Source organism: Humulus lupulus, chromosome 8 (assembly GCF_963169125.1).
Source record: "Humulus lupulus chromosome 8, drHumLupu1.1, whole genome shotgun sequence".
Taxonomy (NCBI): Eukaryota; Viridiplantae; Streptophyta; class Magnoliopsida; order Rosales; family Cannabaceae; genus Humulus; species Humulus lupulus.
The window spans coordinates 14989152-15016878 of NC_084800.1; the positions used below are offsets into that span (position 1 = coordinate 14989152).

General features: G+C 33.9%; 3 protein-coding genes and 1 non-coding gene across 11 annotated transcripts; 1 reads left to right on the forward strand and 3 right to left on the reverse strand.

Moving 5' to 3' along the window:
- The first annotated feature begins 1093 nt into the window (after positions 1–1093).
- LOC133794726 (uncharacterized) lies at positions 1094–3257 on the forward strand. Its single transcript, XM_062232107.1, has 2 exons — positions 1094–1472; positions 2705–3257. The coding sequence occupies exons 1-2, from the start codon at positions 1220–1222 to the stop codon at positions 3028–3030; spliced, it is 579 nt and encodes a 192-aa protein (XP_062088091.1). The 5' UTR covers positions 1094–1219; the 3' UTR covers positions 3031–3257.
- Positions 3258–3292: 35 nt separating this feature from the next.
- On the reverse strand, positions 3293–5369 carry LOC133794727 (acyl carrier protein 3, mitochondrial). 5 transcript variants are annotated; one of them, XM_062232113.1, is made up of 4 exons: positions 5204–5369; positions 4168–4212; positions 3837–4042; positions 3293–3705 (listed from the first exon to the last, which is right to left on the reverse strand). In XM_062232113.1, exons 3-4 carry the CDS (start codon positions 4029–4031, stop codon positions 3526–3528), a joined length of 375 nt encoding a protein of 124 aa, XP_062088097.1. In that variant the 5' UTR covers positions 4032–4042; positions 4168–4212; positions 5204–5369; the 3' UTR covers positions 3293–3525. The 5 variants fall into 5 exon arrangements, with proteins under 5 accessions (XP_062088097.1, XP_062088094.1, XP_062088095.1 ...); XM_062232110.1 differs by having other exon boundaries at positions 4139–4187; positions 5204–5366; XM_062232111.1 differs by having other exon boundaries at positions 4139–4202; positions 5204–5366.
- A 45-nt stretch (positions 5370–5414) lies between these two features.
- On the reverse strand, positions 5415–5486 carry TRNAT-CGU (transfer RNA threonine (anticodon CGU)). Its single transcript has one exon. It is a non-coding gene; the product is annotated as a tRNA-Thr (tRNA).
- Positions 5487–5730: 244 nt separating this feature from the next.
- LOC133794724 (tRNA (guanine(9)-N1)-methyltransferase) lies at positions 5731–8597 on the reverse strand. 4 transcript variants are annotated; one of them, XM_062232104.1, is made up of 4 exons: positions 8492–8597; positions 7225–7683; positions 6475–6834; positions 5731–6070 (listed from the first exon to the last, which is right to left on the reverse strand). In XM_062232104.1, exons 2-4 carry the CDS (start codon positions 7645–7647, stop codon positions 5873–5875), a joined length of 981 nt encoding a protein of 326 aa, XP_062088088.1. In that variant the 5' UTR covers positions 7648–7683; positions 8492–8597; the 3' UTR covers positions 5731–5872. The 4 variants fall into 4 exon arrangements, with proteins under 4 accessions (XP_062088088.1, XP_062088089.1, XP_062088087.1 ...); XM_062232105.1 differs by having other exon boundaries at positions 7225–7678; positions 8492–8588; XM_062232103.1 differs by lacking the exon at positions 8492–8597 and adding an exon at positions 8319–8485.
- Positions 8598–27727: the final 19130 nt, after the last annotated feature.

Here is a 27727-nt window from a genome sequence, read left to right on the forward strand (position 1 = left end):
TACATATAGGTAAACTATTCGAAGAATACAATTATAAATAATAAACTAATAATAACTATACCATTTTCCATATCAGGAAGGGCATAGGTAGGTTGTTGAACCATAATTTGGGAGTGTAAGTAGTACTGATCAACAGAAACCCAGTTTAGCTTATTCCCATTAATAACTTAACTTTACACGTACGTAAGAATAATGCTGTAACGTTGCTAAATTTATAACTTGTTAGTTATATTACTAGCTAGGGATTCACAGCTCAAGGTCCAACTTAATTATGCCAATTAAATTTGTATTATGTCTAACTGTCTATAATTATATAATTGAAAATTAGAGCCACTATAATACAATCACCCATTATGGTACTTAAACTGATTAAAATAAAGGGAAACCGAAGAGTGTGTAGAGAAGAAAAGTGTACACACATGAATAAAAGGCCACAATTATTAAAAATGATTTTTTTTTAATAAAGAAGGTTGTGGAATTAATTGTGTAGATGGGGATGGTTGAGGCAGGCTAGAAATTTGTGAAGAGAGAGAGCTATGTATTATATGTATATGTGCTTCTTTACCAAGTGTAAGATAAACGTGTCTTCGTGTAAGGGCTTTGGTAAACCGATTAATGTTTTGAAGCCTACTTAATAGCACTTTTTAATAATTTTTTTTTAAAAAAAAAAACAATACGTAGAAGATAAGAGTAGGCTACCAACCAAACAAATTAACTTCCTGTCAAACTTCCCACCTTCTTTATGTCTTCACTAAAATACCCCTCATTTTCAATATACAGTCTACGTTACTAAATTCACATCGTACTACGCTTTAATTTAGTTGTCAATAAAAAAAATAAAAGAAAAAGAAAGTTGAATTACTTAACCTAAATCACGTATTAATAAAAATACAATCCCTTTTGCTTTTAATATATCTTGATGTTTAAGTTTAATAATATTTGAGAGGGAGAAGTATGGAACAGTGGGGTCAGAGGGCAAAATTGGTATTTCATTCAATCGAGTCAACTTCAGAGGCTGCAGTTTTGGTAGTACATACAAGCCATAGAAAAGGGCATATATATCTCATGATCATATAACAAACCATGCATTAGAACTTATTGCCTATAAAAACCAATTAAGGCAGAGGGACTTCTTGTAAATATTGTCTCCTTGTTAGTTCTATAAATATATAAACACAACAAGGAGAAGGAGAATAAACCTTAACATACGAAGAAGAAGATGATGACGATGAGCTTCTACAACTTTATGGTCTCAATCTTCTTGATGATCAGTCTCTCCGTCTTCTTCCTGGCTGGGATTTCAATGGCTGAGTACCGTGAAGAAAACCAGCTATTTGGGGCGTATAACGGAGAAGAATTGTCGTCCATAGCCGGATATGGAGAAGAGAAGCTTTCCACCGTTCTCGTTACGGGCTCAGTTCTTTGTGAGACTTGTCTGCATGCAGCTCAGCTCCATGCATGGCCAGTTTCAGGTCAGTAATATTTCTAATTATTTCTTCATCATTATATATTAAGTGTTATTTTTCAATAATTTATTAAAATTAAGTTTATAGATTAATAAAATCTTCGATGCATAGGCCACTTTATTCTTAGAGAGATGAAAGATCAAACTTTGCATCATATATTGCTGCTAGTTTGCCTAACTTTGACCACTACTCTGCACCTTTCTTCCGAAGTTTCTCTTCTCCTTTCCTATCAAACGAATTGAAATAGTTAATGCAATATGTAAATTAAGCTATATTAGCAAAATTAAGACTTACGAACGTCCTAAAAAATTAATCTGTATTTTAATAAATTTTATTCTCTTTCATTAGTCTTTTCGTTTTATTCTTTGCTGCCTGTCTTTTTCATTGCTTTATCACGGCAAATATTTTGATGTAAAAAAATTAAGTAATCTCATGATTGTGAACATAAATTAATGGTTTTTATCCCTTCGCATATGCCTATATATGATGTTTACCCGATAATTGTGTATAGGATTAAATTAATATTCTTGTTCACTTTTGTGATTATATATGTAAATCCCTATATATTACACTAGTTTATTGAAGTTCTCTTGGATTCATCATAGATATAGATATGGTGATTTGAGTTATGATCAATTTAATTTGATGTAGAAATTTCACCAAAATATACCTCAAAAAAAATTAATATATATTTATATGAGTATGTGTTACTAAAAATTAACAAACCATCTAATTAGACAAATACAGTCTCATCCTCGAAATAATTTTTTAAGCTCTTTATTTCTGATTTCTTCATATGAAGAGAAGACCTTTTTGAAGCAATCGACAGAAATTTAATATTTAAGTTGGACAGTTGAAAATTAATAACTCCTAATTTGATTTTGACATGTTATTTCTTTGGAAACAATTTAACTCTCCCAGCTTGCTTAGGACTTAGAGTAGATCAAAACATGGGAAACCCACGTCAAGAAACAATTTTTGTTTTTAATTACACTAAAAGAATAAACGTGGACTTAAATGCATATATATAGCAGAAAACATCGTTGTAAGACCTTATATTGCCTGCATGAATTCACGGATTTAATTATACTGAAAAGGATGACTAACAAATAAAATATTGAAATAATTAGAATTGAGTTCAACGCAAGTTTTTTTTTTTACATAATTTTTTTATGCACGACACATTGAAACTGATCATTCATTTCATTATAATAATTGAAATGTTATCATATCTACAGGGGCTCTTGTTGGCGTTACCTGCCATATAAATGGACAAAAGGGTAAATCAAGTTGGATTAAAGGTGTGACAGATGAATATGGAGATTTCACCATTGACCTTCCTTCCCACTTGCATGCTATTCCCAAATTGGACAAAAAATGTTCGGTTAAAATTCTTCGAATTCCAAAGAACTCCTTATGCAAACCGGCTTATGTCAAGAGGCACAAGAGCCTGAGTTTGTCCTCGGTTGGTAATGGAATTCGAACCTATGATGCCGGAGCAGTGAGGTTCCAACATTTGACATCTACAACAAAACAAGGATGCGTTAGAAAAGAAAACAACTGAAAGATGATATTGTAGAGAGATCATCTGTTAGCTTACTTGGGATGCAACAGTAGCAACAGAAGATGGCGCTTTAGTCACAGAATTGAGTTACTGAGGTTCGTTCCCGTCAATATAGCTGCAGATGTGTAAGAAAAGAGGGAAAAAAGAACGCGAGAAAAGAGAGTACATATGACGCAAATGTATACAATCTTGTTTTTATAATATATATATATATGCTTTGTGTGATATATTCCTAGCAAAGTACTCTAAACAATACGAAAAGTTCTTCCACGCAACAAACCATCATTATTAGATAATGAGCTATCTCTTAATGAAAGAAATGGCTTTTGCATATCGTAAAAATCTTACAAGTCACAATATTAAACATGAATGGAAACATCTCAAACAAGGAGGACAAGCAACATTTTAATTTTAAGATTAGTTACAGAAAACCAGGTAAACAAAATCCTTAAAGGGTTGCATTGCTTTTGAAGAACATTCCATTCAAAATGCTGATCAAGACTTCTGCTCAGCCCCTTTAACTAGAAATTTAGCAACATCAGCACAGCAAGTCAACTTGTCTGCCTTCTCATCGGGAATTTCAATGGAGAACTCTTGTTCAAAAGCCATAACAAGCTCTACTCGATCTAAGCTGTCTAGGTTCAAGTCTTTTTGGAAATCAGCTGTTTCGGTAACCTGATTAGGTCAAGTGAGTGAGTGATCGACATTCCATGTTATTTACATTAACACAAAGAGAGCAACTGAAGGTCTGTTATTTCACGAAACTATAACATGGACTACAAAAGTAGATGTAAATAAAAATATACCTTAGAGGCATCAATTTTATCAAATTTCTTAACTAGTCCAATCACTCGACCCATTATTTGATCAGTGTTGGTTCCAGTTGATGTGCACATCTGACAGCTTAGCCGTTTCAGCATATTCCCCTTTGCAGCGAATAGTGTATCAGCTGACCCCCCTGCTCTGACATGCCACAAGATGGCATTTTTAATGCTTTGCATATTCAGAACAGCTGAAAATTAGTGAAACCAAACTTAAGTCAAGGCATACAACAAAGGAGGCATCTTCATTAATAGCCAATTAACAACAAAAAACAAGGATTAGTTACAGTTGTAGTTGTAGTTATAGATGAGTTCCCCTCTCCTAGATATGCAATCCTGCAACAAGGAAGTCTGGGAAGAGCTATAATAACAAAATAATCAAAATTTTAGAAAGGTATAAAATAACAAAAAATCAAGAAATGCCACAAACAATCCCCATTTTTCTTCAACTAAATATGTACGGAACTTAAAAATACTACAATCCGAGGCAACCACAAATTAAATCTAACAAGTTTTTTACAGCATTATGGTCAAACCTCATCATAGTAACCTCCCGGGTAATTGCAAGGGAAATTAAAATACAATAGAAGAAGTACAGCACGTGGTTTTGTATTAAGTAAACGTAGATGGACAAACATTGATTTCTCAATGCATGCAGCCAAATTTAACATACCTACTCAAAATTCTCATTAATTGCAACAACAAAAAACAAAGGCGGTGGGTAACAGAAAAACAAAGCGTGTGGCCATGAAAATGTTGAAGAGGTAAAAAGAAAAAGAAAAAAAAAGAGAGAGAGATTTAGAGTCCTTTTATCAAACAGGTGAGGGTCTAAAAATCAATTATTTATTGGACACCAATACCATCTGAATTCTCTAACACTAAACGCTACTGTTTCACTCAACTCAATCTCTCTTCACACTCTTCAGTAAAGTAGCAACCAAACTATAACTTAGTCAGAAAATGTGGTATGTGGCTAGTTCCATTGTTCATGTTCTGCAATAGAATCGTATAGTAACAAACTTTTCAGACAAAGGTAGTGAATTAACAATTCAAAACCTAAATTAGCTGTGCATACTCTTTGGTGGTGAATTTTCCATTCTTTTTGTTGGATGAAGTACACTCTGATTATTTTAAATGAAATGTAAAAAAAAAAAAAAAAAATCAAAACTTAAAACCCATTTACAATGTGTGTCCAATTTCGCAATGTGCGAATAGCAAGACCAGGGTCGAAAAGTAACAATAAGCAAAAGAGAGTTGGACCGAACTCGACATTTCTTTTTGTTCTCAGAAACAACGTTAATAACGCCCAATATGAAGAATGAAGACAACAAAAGTAGAGACTGATAACTCACCGCTGTCTTAGCTTTCGGTAGAGTTGAGAGCAATAAACGCCTCACGCAATCTGTTTGCTAAAATGCCTCACTCAGATTCTGTAATGCAACTCCGTTATAAGCGAAAGCATGGAAAAGGACCGACTGCAAGTTGAACCGGGCTGGGAACAAATTTAAAAAGCCCAATATCATTTTGAAAACAAATAAAATTAAAGCACAAGCATATTCGAAGAGCTCCCAGCGAGGATCGAACTCGCGACCTTTCGCTTACGAAGCGAACGCACTACCACTATGCTATGGAAGCATCGCTGGTAATTTTGTTTTCTCAAATAAATATAAATATTATAATATGATGGATTGACCTACAAAATAATCACATCAAATTACCATTTTATATAATTAATTTTTCGAATACTTTTACGTTGCGGTTGCGGTAGCGGTAGGGCCAATATTTCAAAATGGACTGAAGTGAAAGACAGATCTTTACCACAAAGGACAGGTCAACAAAGTTGTTCTTGAGCTCTCTCTCTCAAAAGTTCCATTCAAAGAAAAAAAAATCTATATGGAATTAATTTTCTTGCTCAAGAAAGATAAATTTGAGCACTCACATCATGAAAGGATTGTTACCTAAAATCTAAAATCAAGACAAAAATCCTTGAATTGATGGACCCTTTAACAAACAAAACAATGCTAGGGAACTTCTTCAATACACTGCCTTTTGGCATCAAATTGATCATCGTCTTCTAAGTCTACTTGATGATGTTGTTCCTCTTCTTTGTCAGCTTCGCATCTTTTCCTCTGAGGAATTACTTGGAAGAAAGAATCCTTCCAATCCTTGGTTTCCAAGAACTTGAGGAGTATCTCGATCACTTGATTCACTGTAAGGACCTGCACTCAAAACCACAATGTCATCTGTTCCTACATCGTCCCAAATAGTAATCTTGACTGATAATTATTTTTTAAACTCTAAAGTATTCCAGACAAGTGTGTCTATTGATCATTTTGATTAGGAAAATTATAAACTGAATATATTACTTGTTACAAACCATATTTATAGTTTTAAACAGTTCAATTCTCTGAAAGCTGAAGTTGTAAATCATCTACTTGCATGCATCACAATATTTGTGCAGAGATCTTAACTAGCGACCTCTTCAGATTGAGAGAACAGTTGCCGTCAGAAAGTGGTAAAATCGTGATAGGCTGCCACTTGGGCATTTAAAAGTTCGGTTAACATTAGTAGTACCAGTTTAGAATGTAGTTATGATAATAAAAGAATGCTACTAACTTCATACCTGGGAACTAGCCATCTTCAAGTAATTCCCAATTGGGAGCTTTGCAGTTTGGATGCCCTGCTCTTGTGCTTTCTTCATTGTTATCCCTTTCCACCGATTTCGATCCACTAATCCACCAACGATATACATTTTCTTTGGATCAAGTTCATCAAGCACAGTTTCTGAATCAGCTGTCAGATACACCAGATGTTCCTTTTGGTCTTGCAAAGCTTCAATATATGATCGATTATCCTTCTCGATTATCCACTTATCAAATCCAGGGAGCCTTTGCAATTGACTACCCACCTCTCCAGCGCATCCAGTCAACCAAAGATGGCCGGGGTTGGTACATCTTCCATTAACTGCATAGCAATACATAATCTGCAGATTTGTCAATATGAAGAGACATCACATGAAGTTAGAACGCAGAGCACAAATGAATTTGAATTGGCCACCGATGAAAACTAATCAACTACTTATCACAATTTATTACAAACACCTCGAATGAAGGAGGCGACGATGGGCCTCAGAGTCTCAGACAATAAAGAAAGACTCTTGTATAAAAACATCATTTCGAAGAGAAAAAGGAAAATACTAACACAAATATATGAACTAGAAACAATTTCGAAGGGCAACTTTTCCTAACTTAAAAGAAGCCAATTCAGAAAAAAAAAAAAAAAAAAAAACTTATTTCACTCTACCAAAACTGAGTATCATGAATAAACATCATAACAAAAATTGGTGGTTAGAAGGAAATTAAGAAGATAAAACCTGCTGAACTAAGCTGTTGATCTCGGAGGGAGTCATGAGGTGAGAGAACTCCATGTCTATGATGATGTTCTGGCCACATAGTTTGGCGTTGGTGAGTCTCTCGATTTTTCTCTCCCTCTCTTCTGACCTCTTATCCATTCTCTCTTTTCTCATGCTTTTACGGGACTCAATAAGCTTTGAGCGCTCCTCCTCAGGGAGGCTCGCCAGCGTCTCTTCCCACTCCTTTCGCTTCCTCTCTCCATCCTTCTTCTTTTGCTCCTTTGCCTGTGCTTTCTTCTCTGCTTTCTTTGCCTCATACTTCTGCTGCTTTATCAGCTTCTTTTGGGCGTTCTTGGACAAAGGCTGCTGGGGTACTTCTGAAGTAGTTGCTTCTGAATTTGGGAGTTTCTCGAGTGTATTTTTCTCATTTTGAGTGGCCTCCATTGAAGGCTTCCTTCCCTTGACTTTAAGGGGGCTGTGCTACAAACACAGAAGGCAATTGGCAGATAAGTGTAATGCATGCAAACGCAAGAACTAAGCATAGCACATATATAGCAAAAACTATCTACATAACACTCGATAAAATTTTGCGTGTCACTCTACTGCCTCCAAAAAACTTACTCTTGTCTTGGTTTTTGTTAAACCCGTAAAAAATATACTATAAACTCGTATAAAAGATCGATCAAAAACCAATTCGCTGAAGTAACATATAGAAGTACATTGCATGAAGTTGAGACACAATAGCAAACGAGATCAACCAAAAATCCAAATATTTATACAACCTAAATCAAAGACCTAAACATCAAAGAACTAATGAGCTTATGAAAATATCAAAGAAAAACAAAAGGTATCTACGGGAATATCTAAAACTAAATATGTGTACTGCCATCTTAACTCTCAAACACTACACTCATTTCAACATTCTCCCACGCTAATTCAGTACGGAACCAACCTAATAATAGGTAACTTAGTTAAAGTTTGTGGTTTGTGGCTAGTTCCACTGTTCATACAGTTGAGGCAGTCCCGATTGGACCAGAAAGAGAGAAAGCCTAAAACCCATTAAAACTACAAAGTAATAAAACAAATAGAACTAAAAACTATGAATTAATTCGTACCCCAGGAGTCAAAAGCTGAAACCCATAACAAAGAATTTCAAATTTTGTAATGTGTGAATAGAAGAAAGCAGGACTTGGAGTAGAGTTAACGGACAGATTAACTGGACCGAGACGCTTAGCGACGAAGTTCATGGACAAAAACACAAAAGGAAAAAGTATAGAGGATGACTCACGAGATTACAGCTACTCTTTAGTTCTCTGTCGATACGATAAACGTAGCCGCCTGAGACGATGTGTTCGATGAAATGCCACAACGAATGGATCCTCTATTTACTTGGGAACGTATGGGGTTGGCTCTGTATGCAGAATTGGGCTACTAGTCCACCATCTACGATCAAAATAGATACTTCGATATGAAAAGCCCATTAACCTATATATACTTTCCACCCACTTCCGAAATTTGCGGCGAAGTCTTAAGTCCTAGTGTATGCTAAAAATTTAATTCGCAGCATACCATTAACTTAAAATGTTAAAAAAAATTATATTTTAAAAAACATATAGAAAAAAGATTCTTGATAAAATTTTAATCTATTTTTAAAAATATGGTTGAAAAAAATAAAAGAACCAACTAAAAACATCGTTAAAATTAAATTAAAACCCAAAATATGAAGAAAAAACTGGACTTTTTTTATTAAAATTATAAAGAAACACTAATAAATTTAAACTTTTATTGTATTAGAAACTTAATATATATATATATATTTAACCTTTAAATACTAAAATCAATTAAACATACCCTAAACCCTACAACTTAATCAACAAAGAAAAAAAAACCAAAAACAAAATCAAAATTATAATCATAAAACCTAATCAAAGAAAAGGCAATAATCTAGGGATCTAAACAATGTCTAATGGCGATAGGATGATGGGGCAAGAAAGACAATGCAACTAGGTTTGAGATTGAGATGAGACTATGGGGTTGGGCAAGATCACGACGAGGCTAAGGGTTGACAACAACAAACAAATGAGATTGCAACAAAGACCATGAAATGGGGGCGTCAGTAGTTTGGTTAAATCATTGAGACAACAATGTTGGTAGATGGGTGAGATTGTGTTTGGTAGACCAATAACTAGCTTACGAAACCTTTGGGGATATACTGAGCTAGTGACGAAGCCAGACTTTAGCAAGAAGTGAGGCTTTCAATAGATTCAGAGTTTTAGTAAAGGCTTTTATATTATTTTTTAGTGATGTTAAAATATTTTATTAAAATTTTATTAAAATTTCTAATAAAAAAAAATTGAGGTGAAGAAGAATGAGAACTTCATTAATCAACAGAACATATACACCCTCCAACTCTCCAAAAGCTCCTAAAAAGGAAGTTCACACCCTCCAACTCTCCAAAAGCACCTAAAAAGGAAGCTCCACCAAACAGTACAAACTAATTACATAAGTAATCTCATCAAGTAATTTCTCTCAAGCCTATTCAAGTTTCTATTTTTTACTAAATGTAATATGTACTTCACTATATTTTTAACATCATTCACAATATGAGAGACCGAATCGGAACAGCCTTCAAAAATACACTTATTCCTATTAATCCAGATACAATAGTTGATTGCTGCAAGAATAGCAACATTTATACAGTGCACCATTCCGGCCATTTTCAGATTCAGCCAACTAGTCCAACCATTGTAATCCTTAGGCCAAGCATTCGTGCCTAACCAATCAAATATCTGATCAACTACTCTACAAGACAAGCTACATCTGAAGAACAGGTGCTCATGAGTTTCGTAACTGTCACCACACACAGAGCAGTCCAAGGAACCCAAGTCAAGATGAAACTTGACCATGTTATCTCTGGTTAGGAGCTGGGAATTCACCACTTGCCACAACATAAAACGGTGCTTAGGCATAATCAAAGAATTCCAGACAGCTTTATAATAGTGGCAGATATGAGTTTGAGTTAAAGAACTCTTATAAAGAGCTGAAGAATTGAATTTACCCGAACAACCAACAGCTGCAATATCTGATCTTGTAAATCGTTGTCTCAACTGACAGAGCTTACGCCAGTACCAGCTCGTGTCTGGTTTAAGATCATAAGACCAGAAAGGGGCACCTTTAAGATAAATGGAATTGATCCATTTGACCCAAAGCAGGTCACTCTTTCCTGTGACAGCCCAGACAAATTTAGCAAGGATAGCATGGTTCCATTTAATCCCATTTTTGAACCCAAGATCCCCATAAGACTTCGGGAGACAAACCTTATCCCAAGAGGCAACATGAATTTTACTCCTATTACCATTAACACCCCATAAAAAACCTCTGCAAATTTTCTCAACCTCCTTAGTCACACTGTGAGGCAGCACAAAGATGCTCATCCAGTAGTTACGAAGACCAAACAACATAGAGTGAATCAACTGAATTCTTCCAGCAAAAGATAAATGCCTACTAGCCCAAGAATGCAGCCTCTGATTTATTTTCTTGATAATAATGCCACAGTCTTCAGCTTTCCATTTAGTAGGCCTAAGAGGCACCCCCAGATATTTGAGAGGGAACACTCCTTCTGTGAGATGAAGATCACTGAGGATAGCACTCTTCTCATTAGAATTAACACCACCAAAGAAGACCTGCGATTTGTCCTCACTGATATGTAACCCTGTTGTTTTGCTGAACTAATCCAGCACCTCTTTAATGACTAACATTGACTGCCTTGAACCTTTGCTGAAAAGGATTAAATCATCTGCAAAGCAGAGGTTAATGAGATTTAATCCCTTACACATAGGATGATACCTGAATAAAGAGTGAGTAGCAGCTAGTTGAAGTCTTCTAGTTAGGTATTCCATGATTAGGACAAAGAGCAAAGGAGATAACGGGTCACCTTGTCTCAACCCTTTCTCACCTTTGAAGCTGCCTTGCACCCTCCCATTTATAGTAATAGAATAGGTTGTTGACCGAAGACATATCATCACCCTTTGAACAAATTTTTCAGGAAAGTTGAAGGCATTGAGCAAAGCCTCAAGAAAATCCCAGTTAACAGTATCATATGCCTTGCTTATATCTATTTTGATGGTGCATCTAGGAGAAATTGTCTTTCTCTTATAATTCTTCAAAAGATCTTGCAACATCATCACATTGTGAGCTATGGATCTACCCTTAATGAAAGCTCCTTGGTTTTGGTTGACCAAGGAAGGAAGCACTCCCGCAAGCCTCAAACACATCAATTTAGAAGTGCATTTGTAAATTGTGGAACAACACGCAATAGGACGGTAAGATATGCTCGAGAATAAGGAGTATGGTTCCAACTCTATGTCAAAAACAAAATGCAATTTACATTTAAGAAGCCAATGAATGTTGATTCAATAAGCCTACAAAATAAGAATCAATTTAAATATAATTTTCTTTGTATTTAATTAAGTTACTCAAATTTGAATATTTAAATGGTGACAAATTAGGTAACTATATTCATTCATCATAAGAAACTCTATTAGCTGGGCACGGTAGCACATAAGTGACGAATGAGTATGGTGGCTCTAAAGTAGTGGTTTGTGTTAATGACAAGTTTTAGCTCTTGCTGTTTGTTGTCAAAAATTATGCATGTTGTCTTGTCTAGCTTTCGATCTGTTTTATCTCAACTGTATAAAGGGTTATCACTGTTTTGACAGGTTAGTTATTAGTTAAAATAATAATGGTCTTTTCCAGCTGGCAGTCCACGTGACAAGCCCTTGTCACTTGTTTCTGTTCCTTCTATATATAGATCATTATGCTAAACAGAACAACTAACTCTTTGAGAAAAAAACCCTAGATTGTAGATCTTGTTTCTTGGACTTTTCTTTGTGGTGCAGAGATAAGTGTGGAGAAGAAGCTAGTGATCTACTTGGGCTTTTGAAGAGGAGCAGCTAAAGCTTGGAACAGACGTTCACTGAAGGGAGTTCAGTCGATTCTTTGAAGGGAGTTCGAAGAAGGATCTCTGTCAAGTTTTTGCTATAGATCGTAATTGGTTACAAATTGGTGTACATAGATTGATTTGATTGTACAATCAATCTATATTCTGTATTGCTGTTTGTAAGTTGTATTTGTAAACTCTGTTTGATTAATTTCAGTTCTATAATAAATCTTCTTGAAAGATTACAAGTGTTTCATGGTCAATTAATAATTGAGTTCTTTGAGTATTAGGTTCTTTGATTACTGTAAGTAATTTGAAACAATCATTAAAGTAGCACACCCACTTTCAATTTGGTATCAGAGCATGGTTTCTAAAGATCGATCTCTATCTGTTTGATATTTTTACTTTGGGTTTCTTTGCTTTAGTGATTTTTCTGTGAATCTGTTTTCTGGGAAATTCTTGTTCTGTCTGTTCTTTTTCGTGTTGTATCTGCTTATCTTGTGTGCAGGACGAAATGGATATGTTCAGAGAAGGGGGATCTACTTCAAGACCTCTGATGTTGGAAGGGTCAAATTATCCCTATTGGAAAACCAAGATGAGGGCTTTTCTGCGAGCTGTGGACGAAATAGTCTGGATGGCAGTGGTGGATGGATGGAAAGCTCCGAGTATTACTGAAAATCGGGTAGAAATTGTTAAACCGATGAGTGAATGGTCTGAAACTGAGATTGAGAAGGCTAATTTCAACTCCAAAGCTCTTCATGCTATCTTCAATGCAGTCTCTACAAATCAGATGAAAGTCATAGACAACTGTGAAATTGCTAAAGAGGCTTGGGAAAAACTGAAGACAAAGAATGAAGGGACTCAAGCGGTTAAGAAAGCAAGATTAAGGGGTCTAGCTACTCAGTTTGAAAACTTGAATATGGAGGAGGGAGAGATTGTTGCAGAATTTCATGCCAAATTATGTGACATTTCAAATGAGTCATATGCCCTTGGAAAGACCTACTCAAACACGAAGCTTGTCAGAAAGGTTCTAGCTGTCTTACCAAGAGCTTTTAAAGCTAAAGTTACATCTATTGAAGAGGTACATGATGTTGAAGAACTGGATCTGGATAAGCTGATAGGTTCTTTACAAAACTATGAGATGACTTTAAAACGATGGGGAAAAGAGAAACATGAAAAAGAGAAGGATAAGGGCAGCAACAGTCTTGCCTTCGTACACAAAGAGGAGGTAGAGAAAGGTGATATGCTAGATGGCCTGACTGAAGATAAAGTGGCATTTCTTACGAAAAACTACGCCAAGTTCTTGAAAAGAAATATGAGGAGAGGAAATCTTGGTGGAAAAGAAAATGGTCCAAAAAAGATTATGCCCTTTAATCAAAGATCTGTGACTTCACAGGAAAGGAAAAATAGAGAAATTCGTTGTCGTGAATGTGATGGGTTTGGTCACATTCAAGCTGAATGTGCCAATACTCTAAAGAAGAAAAAGGCTATGGCAGTAACGTGGAGTGACAGTGATGAAGAGAAAGAAGAATCTTGCAGTGAACAGTCAGATCAAGATAAATGCGTGGTTGCTTTTATGGCCTCATCAAATTGTAAGAATGAAAGTGAGAATGATGAGTCTGGAGAATCTGATGTGAAAAGTCTGGATCAACAATCTGCTTATGAACAAATGTATGATCAATGGGTGACTATGATCAAGAAGGTAAAGCAGGTTGAAGGAAGAAATCAAGAATTAATTCTGAGTAATAAAAATCTTGAGGGAAAAGTCAAAAGATTACTAAGGGAGATTGACGATAAGAATGTGCAGTTGCAGGCCTTACGTTTTGAAGCTTTGAAAGTTAAAAAACCTCGTGATGAATTAGGAGCAGAGGGGTTTCGAACCAAGGTAAGGTTTTTAAACAAATGCGGAAAGGAGATACTGATTGATGATCCCTCTTCTTCCAAAAGCCGTCAGTCAAATGCAAGTTTATCTACAAATCTTCAGACTCAAGAAGATGAATCCTGGAGCAGGCCAAGTTTGCAAAAAAATTTCACTAGTGGGAGATTTGTTCCAGTCTGTCACTTCTGCAACAAACGAGGTCATATACGCCCAAAGTGTTTCAAGTTACAGAACTATCTCCAAAAGTTAGTTGAGAGAAAGGAGGGATTGAGGTCCTCAGAGAAGATTGTTCATGTTCCCTTTGACATCTGTCCTAACACAAGTTCTGAGGATACAAAAGCTTGTGTGGCTCATATATCTCTGTCTGCATTTAAGGATGACCAGTGGTATTTTGATAGTGGTTGTTCTCGACACATGACTGGAAACCGGCACCTATTGATCAACTATCAAGATAAGATAGAAGGAGCTGTTACATTTGGTGATGGAAACAAAGGTGCTATTCAAGGAAAAGGGGAACTTCTTTTGAAGAATCTTCCATCTTTAAAGGATGTTCTGTACGTTGAGGGGCTGAAAGCTAACTTGATCAGTATAAGTCAGCTGTGTGATTCGGGTTATTTGGTGAATTTTTCTAACAGTTGTTGTTCTGTTGTTTCGTCAGATGGAAGAATGGTCTTAACAGGCAAAAGATCAATTGACAACTGCTATAAGCTAGACAGTGAAGTTCTGTGTAATAGAACTATTCTCGAAAAATCAGATTTGTGGCATCATAGAATGGGTTATCTAAACTACCGAGACCTGCAGAAATTGATCAAGCTCAAGGCAGTTAGGGGAGTTCCAGAGTGTAAAGTCAGTCGAGAAAAGGTTTGTGCACCTTGTCAATTGGGTAAACAAACAAGGGTCTTTCATCCTACAGTGAAGTTTCTGCAGACTTCAAGAGTTTTAGAACTATTACATGTGGACTTGATGGGACCAATGCAAACAGAGAGCATTAGTGGGAAAAGATATGTGATGGTGTGTGTAGATGACTATTCCAGATACTCATGGGTAAATTTTATCCGAGAAAAGTCTGATACATTTGGAGTTTTTTCTGCTCTTGTCCTTAAACTTCAAAATGAAAAACTCCAAAAGGTTATGAAAGTTTACAGGGTACGAAGTGACCATGAGAAGGAATTTGAGAATAGTCTTTTTGCTGAATTTTGTGATCATCTTGGTATTGCTCATGAGTTCTCCGCTCCTAAAACTCCTCAACAAAACGGTGTAGTTGAAAGAAAAGATAGAACTCTTCAAGAGATGGCTTGGGTAATGCTCTGTGGGAAGAAGATTGCCACTCGTTTTTGGGCAGAGGCAGTAAATACCGCTTGTTATATTAGCAACCGAGTTCATCTCAGAACAGGGACAACTCAGACTGCCTATGAAATTTGGAAGGGTAAGACTCCAAATCTAGCTCATCTTCATATCTTTGGATGTAAGTGCTTTATTCTGAATGACAGAGATCATCTGGCCAAATTTGAACCAAGGAGTGATGAAGGAATATTTCTGGGGTATACAGTAAACAGTAGAGCCTATCGCATTTTCAACAAGCGCACTCATACCGTCATGGAATTTGTAAATGTGAGATTTGATGAATCTGAGGATAAAGTTGCATCTAGTGAAGATGATGACCCACCTGTCCTATCTGTTTCACCAGTTGTTCCCACTGTACCTATTACTGAAGAAATTGCTTCCCCTTCCCAGTCAGCTGGAACATCTTTGTCTGATCAATCTAGCAATATTGGAGATGAATCTCCTCCCAGTTTTGATCCTCAAAAGTCTACTAATTCAGATACAGTGGTCCCATCTCCTGCTCAGTTGTATAAAAATGGTCCTCCTTCATGGATTCCAAAAGCTCATCCTCCATCAGTCATTATTGGTAATCCATCTGACCGCATGGTGACTAGGCGAAAAGCAGCAAGTGAAATTAGTCACTCATGTTATCTATCCTTGTTAGAACCAAAATCTGCCAAGGAAGCCTTGCTAGATGAACATTGGATAAGTGCTATGCAGGAAGAACTTGAACAATTCAAGAGAAATGATGTCTGGGAGCTAGTTCCTCGACCTGCTGAGTCCAATATTGTGGGGACCAAGTGGATCTTTAAAAACAAATCAGATGAGTTTGGAAATATTACTAGAAATAAGGCTCGTCTAGTAGCTCAAGGTTATAATCAGGTGGAGGGTCTTGATTTTGACGAAACATTTACTCATGTAGCTCGTCTTGAATCTATTCGTATGCTTCTGGCCATTGCATGTCACCTCAAAATGAAGCTCCATCAAATGGATGTTAAAAGTGCCTTTTTAAATGGGATTCTTCAAGAAGAAGTTTTTGTGGAACAACCAGTGGGGTTTACTGATCCTCATTTACCAGATCATGTCTACAAATTAAAAAAGGCATTATATGGGCTGAAACAGGCACCCAGAGCTTGGTATGACAGGTTAACCTCTTTTCTTCTCAGCAATGGTTTTGTCAGGGGAAATGCAGATCAAACTCTGTTTATCAGACATTTGCATCCAGGTATATTCGTAGCTCAAATTTATGTAGATGATATCATTTTCGGATCTACTTGCCCTGGTGCTATCAATCATTTTGTTGAGTTAATGCAGTCCGAATTTGAGATGAGCATGATAGGTGATCTTTCATTTTTCCTAGGATTACAGATCAAACAGTTATCCACTGGAATCTTTATTTCCCAGTCGAAATATACTCTTAACATGTTAAAAAAATTTGGTCTAGATCATTCTAAGCATGCTAGAACTCCTATAGGCACAACCTCTAAGCTTACTAAAGACATGTCAGGAAAACCTGTAGATCCAACACTTTTTCACAGTATGATAGGGAGTCTACTCTATTTGACCGCTAGTAGACCTGACATTTGTTTTAGTGTTGGTTTGTGTGCTAGATATCAGTCCACTCCCACTGAGTCTCATCTTACAGTTGTTAAGAGAATAATGAAATATGTTGCTGGTACAGTTGACTTTGGTCTATGGTACACAAATGACTCCAATATGTCATTAGTAGGATATAGTGACTCAGATTGGGCTGGAAACTTAGATGATCGAAAGAGTACTTCTGGAGGGTGTTTTTATCTGGGAAACAACCTAGTATCTTGGCACAGCAAGAAACAAAACTCTATTTCTCTTTCCACTGCTGAAGCCGAATATATTGCAGCAGGCAGCTGTTGTACTCAATTACTCTAGATGAATAAGATGCTTGTTGATTATGGTTACCCTCAAAACACTTTACTCATGTATTGTGATAATACTAGTGCCATTAATATTTCAAAAAATCCTGTGCAGCATTCTAGGACTAAACATATTGACATTCGGTATCATTTTATTCGAGATTTGGTATAATCAAAATCAGTTGTGATATCTCATGTGTCTTCTGAAGCTCAATATGCTGACTTGTTCACCAAAGCTTTAAATTCTCAGATATTTGTTCATTTACGTAAATGCATTGGAGTTTGCTCTATTTGAGTTTCTTTATCTAGAACACTCTTATTTCATTTCTATTTCCAGGATTGGTTGTTCATCTGAACCATTTATTTTTCTCAGCTAAAAAGGCTACCTTGCCAGGTGCAATGGGAAGAGCTTTCTCTTAAGATTTACTCTTGAGTAGTTTGCTCCTTCTTCTTGAGTATTTTCTGCCTTAGAGAAGACGGCTACATCCCTGGTCAAGAGTGAAAGCCATAGCTGGTTGTTTTTTAAAAAAAAATTAAAAAAAAAAATTTTAAAATTTTTTTTAAAAAAATCATAAAAAAAAAAAAAAAAACATTTTGAGAGTTTTTGAGGGAGTGAGTCGTTTTGACTCGCATGAGGACACTTTTTCACACACTCATGAAAAATTCTGGTTCAGCATCCTGTTGAAATTTTTATGTTATGAGTGTTGTTTTGTTCTAGTCATTTGGTTAAAGAGTTCTCTTTTTTTTTTCTCCTCTGGTCTGATTATTTTTTTTTGGTCTGTCTGTCATATCTCAGAATCATCTTGATATATCACAATTGGTTTGGGTCTACTCATCTTCTCTTTCTTGTTTTTGGGCCGAGCCTTTTTTTATTAGTTTGTTGCTCAATGATTTATTTTTATTGATTTAGGGTTTTGTGCACTATAAATACATACTATTCTTCCAGGCATCTTATTCATCGTTATTTTTTGAGTTTCATCTTTTGCTGTTGCTCATTCCATGGCTTCTAAAATTGTGGGCTCTCCTAGAAAGGTTCTTGCTGTTCCAGTTCGGTCCCGGTTAGCTTCTTCGCTTGTCTCCCAGTCGCCTTCGTTTGTGCTCGTCCCTGCTGACGGCTCAAATATGGCTGTTGCGATTGATCCCTCTTCAGGTAAATCATCCGACTCTGTTCTCCCTAATATTCCTCTTGTTTCATCAGAGGTTGTGCGTGTTAAATCTGCTATTGGGTCTGTTAAATCAGTGCGTCGAAACATTAAGTTTGTTGCTCGTAAACCCTCGTCTAAATCCCTTCCTTCTAGGCGTGTCACCCGTTCCCAGTCGTCAACCCCTGTCGGTGTGTCTTCCTCTCCTTCCCCATCTATCCCTTCTCAACCCTCGCCGTCCAAAGGTTCTACCAAAAAGAGGTCTTTAGGTCCTGAGTTGCTTCTTCCTCGGAAAAAGCTTTCCCAGCCCTCTTCATCTCATTCTCCTTCTCCTTCGGTCCATCATCAAAAATCTGGGTCTTCTTTGGGTTCTAAACAACCTCAATCTTCTCCTGTGATTAAAAAGAAAAAAGCATCGTTTCCCAAGTCTCCTGCTCCTCCTGCGTCTGCTCCACCTAGTGGTAGTTCTGACCTTCCCCCATTAATGTTCTTTTTCAACACTAGGAAGTTTCAGAAGTATAAAGATCGTATGTCGTTTCGACTGTTAAATGTGGAATCAAATGTCGTTTTAGATGATTTTCCTCGCTTTAAAGAGTCCATGCTTTCTAGGGGTTGGATTAATTCTGTCTCTAATCTACTCATGCCATCTCAGAATCTTGTTCGGGAAATTTATTCTAATATTGACAAACATATTTTGGAATATTCTAATCCCAATCAGTTTAAAGTGTTTTGTCGGGGCAAGTGGTTTCGTTTTTCTCCATCTACTATTGCTAAAGTTCTGAATTTGCCTGTGGTTAAATCTCCTGTTTTTTGCTCTGACTATTCCCCTGACTTACACTTGGTTGCTGCTGAGTTAACCGGTTCTCCTGAGTTTAAATGGCCTGATAATAAGGGTGTCATTCCTGCTACTGCCCTTACATCATATTATAGGCTTCTTTTTCGAGTTGCTCTCTCAAACTGGTTGCCTAATACTCACAAGTCTACTGTGGGTACTTCTCTGGCTCGATTTTTGTTTGCTGTTGGCACTGGAGTGTCTATTGACTTGTCTACCATCATATTTGATCGGATTTATAATGAGGCTGTGTCTCGTGGCACAAGGTCTTTTTTACCTTTTCCATGTCTACTTCATCGACTGGCTCTCTCCATTTCTCCAGAGTTCACTGCTCAAGAGGTTTTTCTATCAGTTCCTGCAATTGACAGCACTCTTCGAAGTTTAAAAGTTCCTCAGGTTTTTCCTTCCACTGATCCAGCCTCTGACCCTGTGCTGCCTGGTTTTCCAACTTCTGGCTGGAGGTTTATGCTGTTTGACTATATGCATCAGTTTCGGGCAAGTTTCAATGAGTTTGTGACTTCTTACAAGAAGGATAGACAGCGCACTTTGCAATTTGAGAGGAGGGTCTTGGCTCAGTTGGCTCAAATTCGAGCTTCATCTCAGGGGGAGTCCAGTGTTCCTGGTGCATCTATCCAGGGGGAGTCTCCAGATAGACCTGAGTCTCAGTAAAATGGGCTACAATTCTGATCACTGAGGGGGAGATGTTTTAATAGTGTTCAGTTGTTGTTTAGTTTTTCTGTGCAGACTTTTGAATACATTGTGTTTTAATAGTTTTCAGTTGTAGTTTAGTTTTTTTTCTGTGCAGACTTTTGAATGCTGTTGGGTATTTGTCTTTGAAGGGTTTGGCTGTTTTTTGAGAAGTTGGTGGTGTAATATGTGTTTTGTTTTTGGTTTATGTTTAGTGGCTGTTTTACTGACTCTATTATGCACTGATCATAATTTTTGCCAAAGGGGGAGATTGTTAATGTCAAGTTTTAGCTCTTGCTGTTTATTGTCAAAAATTATGCATGTTGTCTTGTCTAGCTTTCGATCTGTTTTATCTCAACTGTATAAAGGGTTATCACTGTTTTGACAGGTTAGTTATTAGTTAAAATAATAATGGTCTTTTCCAGCTGGCAGTCCACGTGACAAGCCCTTGTCACTTGTTTCTGTTCCTTCTATATATAGATCATTATGCTAAACAGAACAACTAACTCTTTGAGAAAAAAACCCTAGATTGTAGATCTTGTTTCTTGGACTTTTCTTTGTGGTGCAGAGATAAGTGTGGAGAAGAAGCTAGTGATCTACTTGGGCTTTTGAAGAGGAGCAGCTAAAGCTTGGAACAGACGTTCACTGAAGGGAGTTCAGTCGATTCTTTGAAGGGAGTTCGAAGAAGGATCTCTGTCAAGTTTTTGCTATAGATCGTAATTGGTTACAAATTGGTGTACATAGATTGATTTGATTGTACAGTCAATCTATATTCTGTATTGCTGTTTGTAAGTTGTATTTGTAAACTCTGTTTGATTAATTTCAGTTCTATAATAAATCTTCTTGAAAGATTACAAGTGTTTTATGGTCAATTAATAATTGAGTTCTTTGAGTATTAGGTTCTTTGATTACTGTAAGTAATTTGAAACAATCATTAAAGTAGCACCCACTTTCAGTTTGATTTCTGAGTTCAAACTTTTTATGGGTCTAATCTATGATATGTGGTTTGCTGATTTTTGGTATTGAGAGAGCTTACAACCGTCAAATCAGTGGGTATGGAAACGTGATGGTATTTTTTTAATACCCATAACTTGCAAACGACAACTGAAGAAAAAAAAACATCTCCACAAATAAACCTAGTCGATAGAAGCCTAGCTTGGAGCAGAAGAGTACTCGAGTAATATCACATGAACTGACAATGCTCGAGAGGCACTTCAATAGATATTAAGAAGGTATTCACGCATAGAAAATACTTCATGATTTAACTCACTAGTAAATGTCCTAAAATGAATCATCTAAAATAACTAAATAAGTAAAATTATACCAAAATGTACTAAAATGAATCTACAATGGATGTTTTATCTTTCAAAAAAGTTTATCTTCATCTATAGTACATAGCTATATGTGTAACACACTATTTATCTATGTAAACATATAATATTAATTTTTCATATTCTCTCTTACATTATTCATAAATACATAAAATCACACACATAAATATATATATCCTCTTCTCTTTGTTTTTTTTCTCTTTTTATATATTTATATATATAGTTATATACCTAATAAATGAGTTTTATTTATATTTTATAATATTATTATATTTCATTTTTTAATAAATTTTTATTGTTATTTTTTATGGATAGTATTATAATATAATTATGTGATATGATATATGAGTAGATTTTATAAATATTAAAAGATATTATGATATTATTGATAGTTAAATAAAATATTTAAAAATATAGTATTTAAATGATATAGAGAAAAAATAAAAAATCAGATATATGGTAACTGGTTAGTTATAAAATAATGTTTAACATTTAAGCATAAAGGAAACTCAAGTAGGAAAAACTCCACCAACGAAAAATAGAATGCAATCATCATTTATTGATACAATATACGAATATGTTGTTATGGATATATAATTGTATTAGATTCATTTATCAAAATTTATATATTTAATTTGTAACAAATCAACTAACTACTTCCTTTGATTTAATGAAAGCTAACGCACCAACTACTCTATTATCATGGTGACAAATATAAATAAGTTTTTACTATTTTGAGAGTGCAAAGATGCTTCTAAAATTGCACCAAAAAGCCATCATGGTTTTAGATTTTAACTATTCTTGAATATAGTTTTTTGGTTTGATTTTTATTATTTATAAAGATTTTTAGGTTTGATTGTTTGAAAAATTTTATTTTGATAATATTTGTTTGATTTTTTTTAGATTTAAATGAGTTTTTTATTTTTTGTATAACAAAGTAATATGTATTAAATTTTAAGTTTTTTTTTAGGATTTTTAATGGTTTGTTTTATTAATTAACGAGAATGAATTTTTTTTTAAATAATGATTACTTTGTTTGGTTAGAATTTTGAAATGGAAGTTTATATAAGGATTCTTGTATTTGTTTCTTAACAAAAAAAATATTTTTTTTATTATTACAATATGATACAAAGTTAATTTTGTAATTTAAACTAAAATGAACAATGAGATTTTTTTTTTATAACTTAGTAATTAAAATATACATAATTCACGAGTTAATTTTATTGATATTTCTTAGTTATATAGCTTTGAAACTATTTTTTCAGAAATTTTTAGTACAAAAGGCGAACTTGCTCATACATAATAATGGCAAGTCTATTTATAGGATTAGTATCAGATTTTCTCTCACGTTTTTAGGGAGAAGTTAGAAAATATTTACTTTTGAATTTGAAATACAATCTAGACTATCATTATTAATATCATAGACATATATCTAATTACTTTCCTTAAAAAGCGAAACACCATTTTAAATTAACAACTTTTATTCTGATATCTTTCGCTATTCGAGCCGATTCATGAGTTAACCCTAGGGGTGCACACGGGTCAGACTTTCGAGTTTTATGTGTATCAGGTTCGAGTTTTGCGGGTTTCAGATGGAGAAAAGTGGTACCGAATTCGATCCGAATTTTTCGAGATTTTGTTCAAATTTAGGTATCGGGTTTGGTCGGGTCGGATTCTAGGTTGGGCTGGGCCAATTGAACTGAAAATGGGCTTTGGTACAAAATTTTCTAAAATACAATTTTTTTACACTTTCAAAACTACCAAAAAAACAAAAATTCATATTTTCCTAAATAACTATTATGATTCTAACATATATTATATATATTACGATTCTCATTTCTAAAATTCTTACATATAATATATTTATTAACCTATATATTCGGGTCTAAATTTTCATGCTATTCAGGTTTTGGGTCTAAACCCGAACCCGCGATACCGAACATTCAAAACCCGACCCAAGCCATGACAGGTTAAGACCGGATTTAACCCGAATTCGACAGGTTTTGTCAAAAACTAGGCTTTCGGGTTGCGGGTCAGGCGAGTTTGCAGATTTTGCGGGTTCGATTGGTCAAATATTCATCCCTAGTTGACCCTCCTTCGAGTTGAAGTGTCAAATTCCATCCAAGCCAATCCTCTCGCCTTTTTAAAAAAAATTCTTCACCATTGCTCCGAGCATAAACTTATTATCCACTACTATTTATTCTTGGTAATTTAATTCATAATGTCTTTTCTACCGAGCTAATTTCTCATATTTCCCAATTGGATCTTATTCATATCAAATATTGAGTATAACAAAGTAAATTATTTTTAAAAAAAACATTGACTAATCTTTTTACTGAAAAATTCACACGTGAATAGTATGTTATATTAAAATGACATGAATTATAAATTTTTTGTTCATACAAGATTAAATTATTTTTAGTTAATAAATTGACAGAGTAGTTATTATAGACCAACTTACATCAAGGTACTGAGGTTTTATTTCAAAAAATATATATAATAATCATTTGTATCATTTTTGGGACAAGTGACATGGCAGCCATTGTGGCTAAACTCTACAATACTTAAGAGCTAAAGGTAGTGAATTTAAATTTAATTTTATAATTTTTAAAATTAAAAATTGGTAAGACCCATATGTATACTTAATTGGTTGTTTGTTTTTAAATTCTCAATCTAAATAATAATTCTAACTTTAAGCTACAAAATAGAAAATATTATTTTCATATTTTTTTCTAATTCAAATCATTATATCCTAAAATCTTACAAATCTATCATTTTTTTTTTATATTTTTAAATTTTTTATCAATTACATATTCAATATTTTAAAATTAAAACAAATTACATTTTCAAAAATATAATTTAACACTATATATCTAGGTTTTCATTTTATAAACAAATTTTTTTTTAATGCCGTTAAAGTTAGGTTGGCAAAAATTGAGACAAACCCAATGGCTACATTCGGGATTGCCTAATCCACATAACGTGTATGGATGGCATTACTGCAAGAGGCAGGGATAATGTCATGTGTCTGCTATAAATACTCTATGTAAAACATAAATGTTTAGAGTCACTATTTAGTAGCAAAAGACTAGTTGTATTCATCACAGTATTAAAACTCTAATCAATACCCAACAATCTCAAGAAACTCAAATCACTTAAGCTCATTTTGATCTTGATAGGAAAAAACAACAATAAAATAGAGTGAGTTGATGAAGGTGGTTAGTGGCCGTACCACTTTAGATCTCTTCCTTCATTTATCACATGCAGTAAGTATTCAGTAAGTATTCTCTGCAAGTTCGTGCACCAATCCTCACTGCTCATTATCAAAAACCATTACAATTTTTTCAAAGTGTTATTTTGTTAAATAGTTATTGTAAGTTTATTGAAAATAAATAGCACTGCCACTTGTTCCTAGTAGCACTATGGCTAAATCAACATCTTTTTACTTTATTGAATGGCTATTAATTATAACAAAACTAGATACAAGAAACTATACATGTTTTGTTAGTTTTATTTATAAAGTTTATTAAATATTTTTATTAAATTTGTATAATTGCTATATAAATTTTAAATAAATAAAAAATATTATATATAAAAGAATTACATAAATATTTTAATAAAAAAATTAAACCACAACATTGTTAATATTTTCTTAATATGATATATATAAAATGATAATTTTTTATATCACAAACTACTATATTTAAAGTACAAAGCATTCATAATATTATTTAAATTATACTTAATAATTAGATAATAATCTTGTTTATTCTTAATAGAAAATAAATATTATTATAATTTCTTATGTAGTTACAATTATACTATATATACACACGACACATATATATAATATACCAGATACAAGCAACGTGCAATGCACATTTGTTTAGTTTTATTTATATAATTTATTAATTATATTTATTAAATTTGTGTCATTGTCATATAAATATTTCAAATAAATAAATAACACTATATATAAAAGAATAGAATAAACATATTAAATGAAAAATTTAACCAAAACATTGTTTACATTTTTTTTTAAATATATATAATATGATAACATTTTTAAATATAAATGATAATTATTTTAATAAAAATTAAGATTATGTATTATATATTATTATAATAATGATATTTTATAATATCTAAAATTAAGATTATGTATTGTATTGTATATTATTATAATATTTAAATTTATATTGGTATAAATATTAAATATCTAGTCTTGTATTAAATTGTTGACTGGTTTTTTAGCCAACTAACGTGGAGTCAAATAATTAATTAGAGAGCTTTTAATTAGACAATCAATGAACCATAAATAAGCCCAAAACCTGATAATAATGAGCAATAAATAATAAATAACATCAGGATTTATAGATATTCGGCCCCAATAATTGGTAATGACCTACTTCCTCTTAGTTTTGTATTGATCTTAAAGGTTTACACAAGATAACCAATAAATACAGATAGATATCTAAGTGTGAAAAATAATGCAGAATGACAGAATCGCTGCTAGGTACCAAGCCAAGTTGCTCAGTATGTTTCTGGTGTTGATCGGTAGGCAATTTTCGTGAACCCCCTCCACTGTGGTGGAGGATTTGCATTTATACTAATCATGTCACCCAGGGGTTGCGCCCGAGCGTAATTGATGGGAAAATATCTCTATATTCTCGCATGTGGTTGCTTCCCTATTCTTTAGGAGCTTTGACCGAGCTTTCTGGGCTGATAGACGTTATTTGCGGATGGTTCGGGGTGATTCCTGCAGAGAGCTAACAAAAGGTCTAACTACTTTCCTTCGAGTAGGTATGTTGTTCGTCATATCAACCAACTGCGTTCTTGGTAGGCGTACCGAGCAGTGACTATTATATTGATCAACAAGTTTCCTGGGAGTCCTGTCGAGCAGCTGAGCCTCAGAGATAATATGTCAAGCAGTAACTTGTCGTATACCCTACAGGTATATACCGATCAACTTGTTGGGCGGTCTGCCCATCCTACTCCACATGTCCAATTTTGGTGCCACGTCACAAATGTCCAATTTTTGGGATAACATAAATTTTATTATAATAATAATATTTTATAATATTTTAATTCATATTTATATATTTAGTAAAAAAATAGGATTATATATTATTATCATAATGCTATTTTATTACATTTAAATTTATATTAATATATTTATTAAATATTATTATAATAATGATATTTTATAACATTTGAATTTGAATTTATATTAATATAATTATTATATATGTAGTTTTATATTAAATATTAGTATAATAATGATATTTTATAATATTTAAATTTATATTAATATATTTGATAAATATTTATTTTTAAGTTAGTTTTAAAAGTATAATGCGTTAAATATTTAACATATTTCGTTAAAGTTAACAAAACAAGTTGTTAAAACCAAAAGTTTCCATTATCTACACACTTATTGTACATAAGAGATTTATAATATTTATTGTTATTTAATATGAATATATATTTATATAAGTTAGATCAAATAAAAAAATAACATGTTTTCTTTTTTAAATATAAATGATAATTTTTTAATAAAAATTAAGATTATCTATTATATATTATTGTTATAATAATATTTTACAATATTTAAATTTATATTAATATAATTATTAAATATATAGTCTTGTATCCTAATTAGTATATTAATTAGGATGATATATTATATATTATTATCATAATAATATTTAAATTTATATTATAATTACCAAAAGTCTAGTTTTGTATTATATATTATTATAATACTGATATTTATTAACATTTGAATTTATATTAATATAACGATTAAATATGTAGTATTATATTAAATATTATTATAATAGTGATATTTTATAATATTTGTGCTACACCCAGATTTCGAGACTTGAGATTGTGACATCGAAAGCTGGACTCGTCAAATGTGAGCTCGAGATATATAAAACGCATGTTCATGGTCCAGATGTCAAACCCTCGAAGCAAGACGGCAATCTCGAAGACATATAACCTCAAAATTCTTTCTAAGCTCGAAAGAACATAGCATCGGGATATATCTGTTGTCGGGTGTCTTCGGATCAAGTAGCCCGAGCTTAAAGAGTACAAGCTCGAAATGTAACAGCCTCGATGGTGTCTATCTGCTCCGAGCTGGTCTTGGAATAAGGCGGCTAGTTCATAACTTATCCGTAAACCTTGACCGACATAATGCTGGTTGCTGATCTTGAAGATTTGATGAGTCATCTGATGTATCGCGTTTCGTACGTTTAAAGATATTTATTGTTGTAACATCCCAACATTAAAGGGATATTAACAAGTCTGTTACGTATTTCCTGGTCTTCAGGGGACATTTCCTTGGATATAGGAGTTACAGTATTTAATACCATTATTTTAATTAATAAGCAGAAGTATCTTTCCGAAATGTGTGAGAATGAACTCTGAGAACTGTCTATAAATAGAGAGTTCATGAACATTTGTAAATGACCGATCTTCTGATATCTTGGGAGAA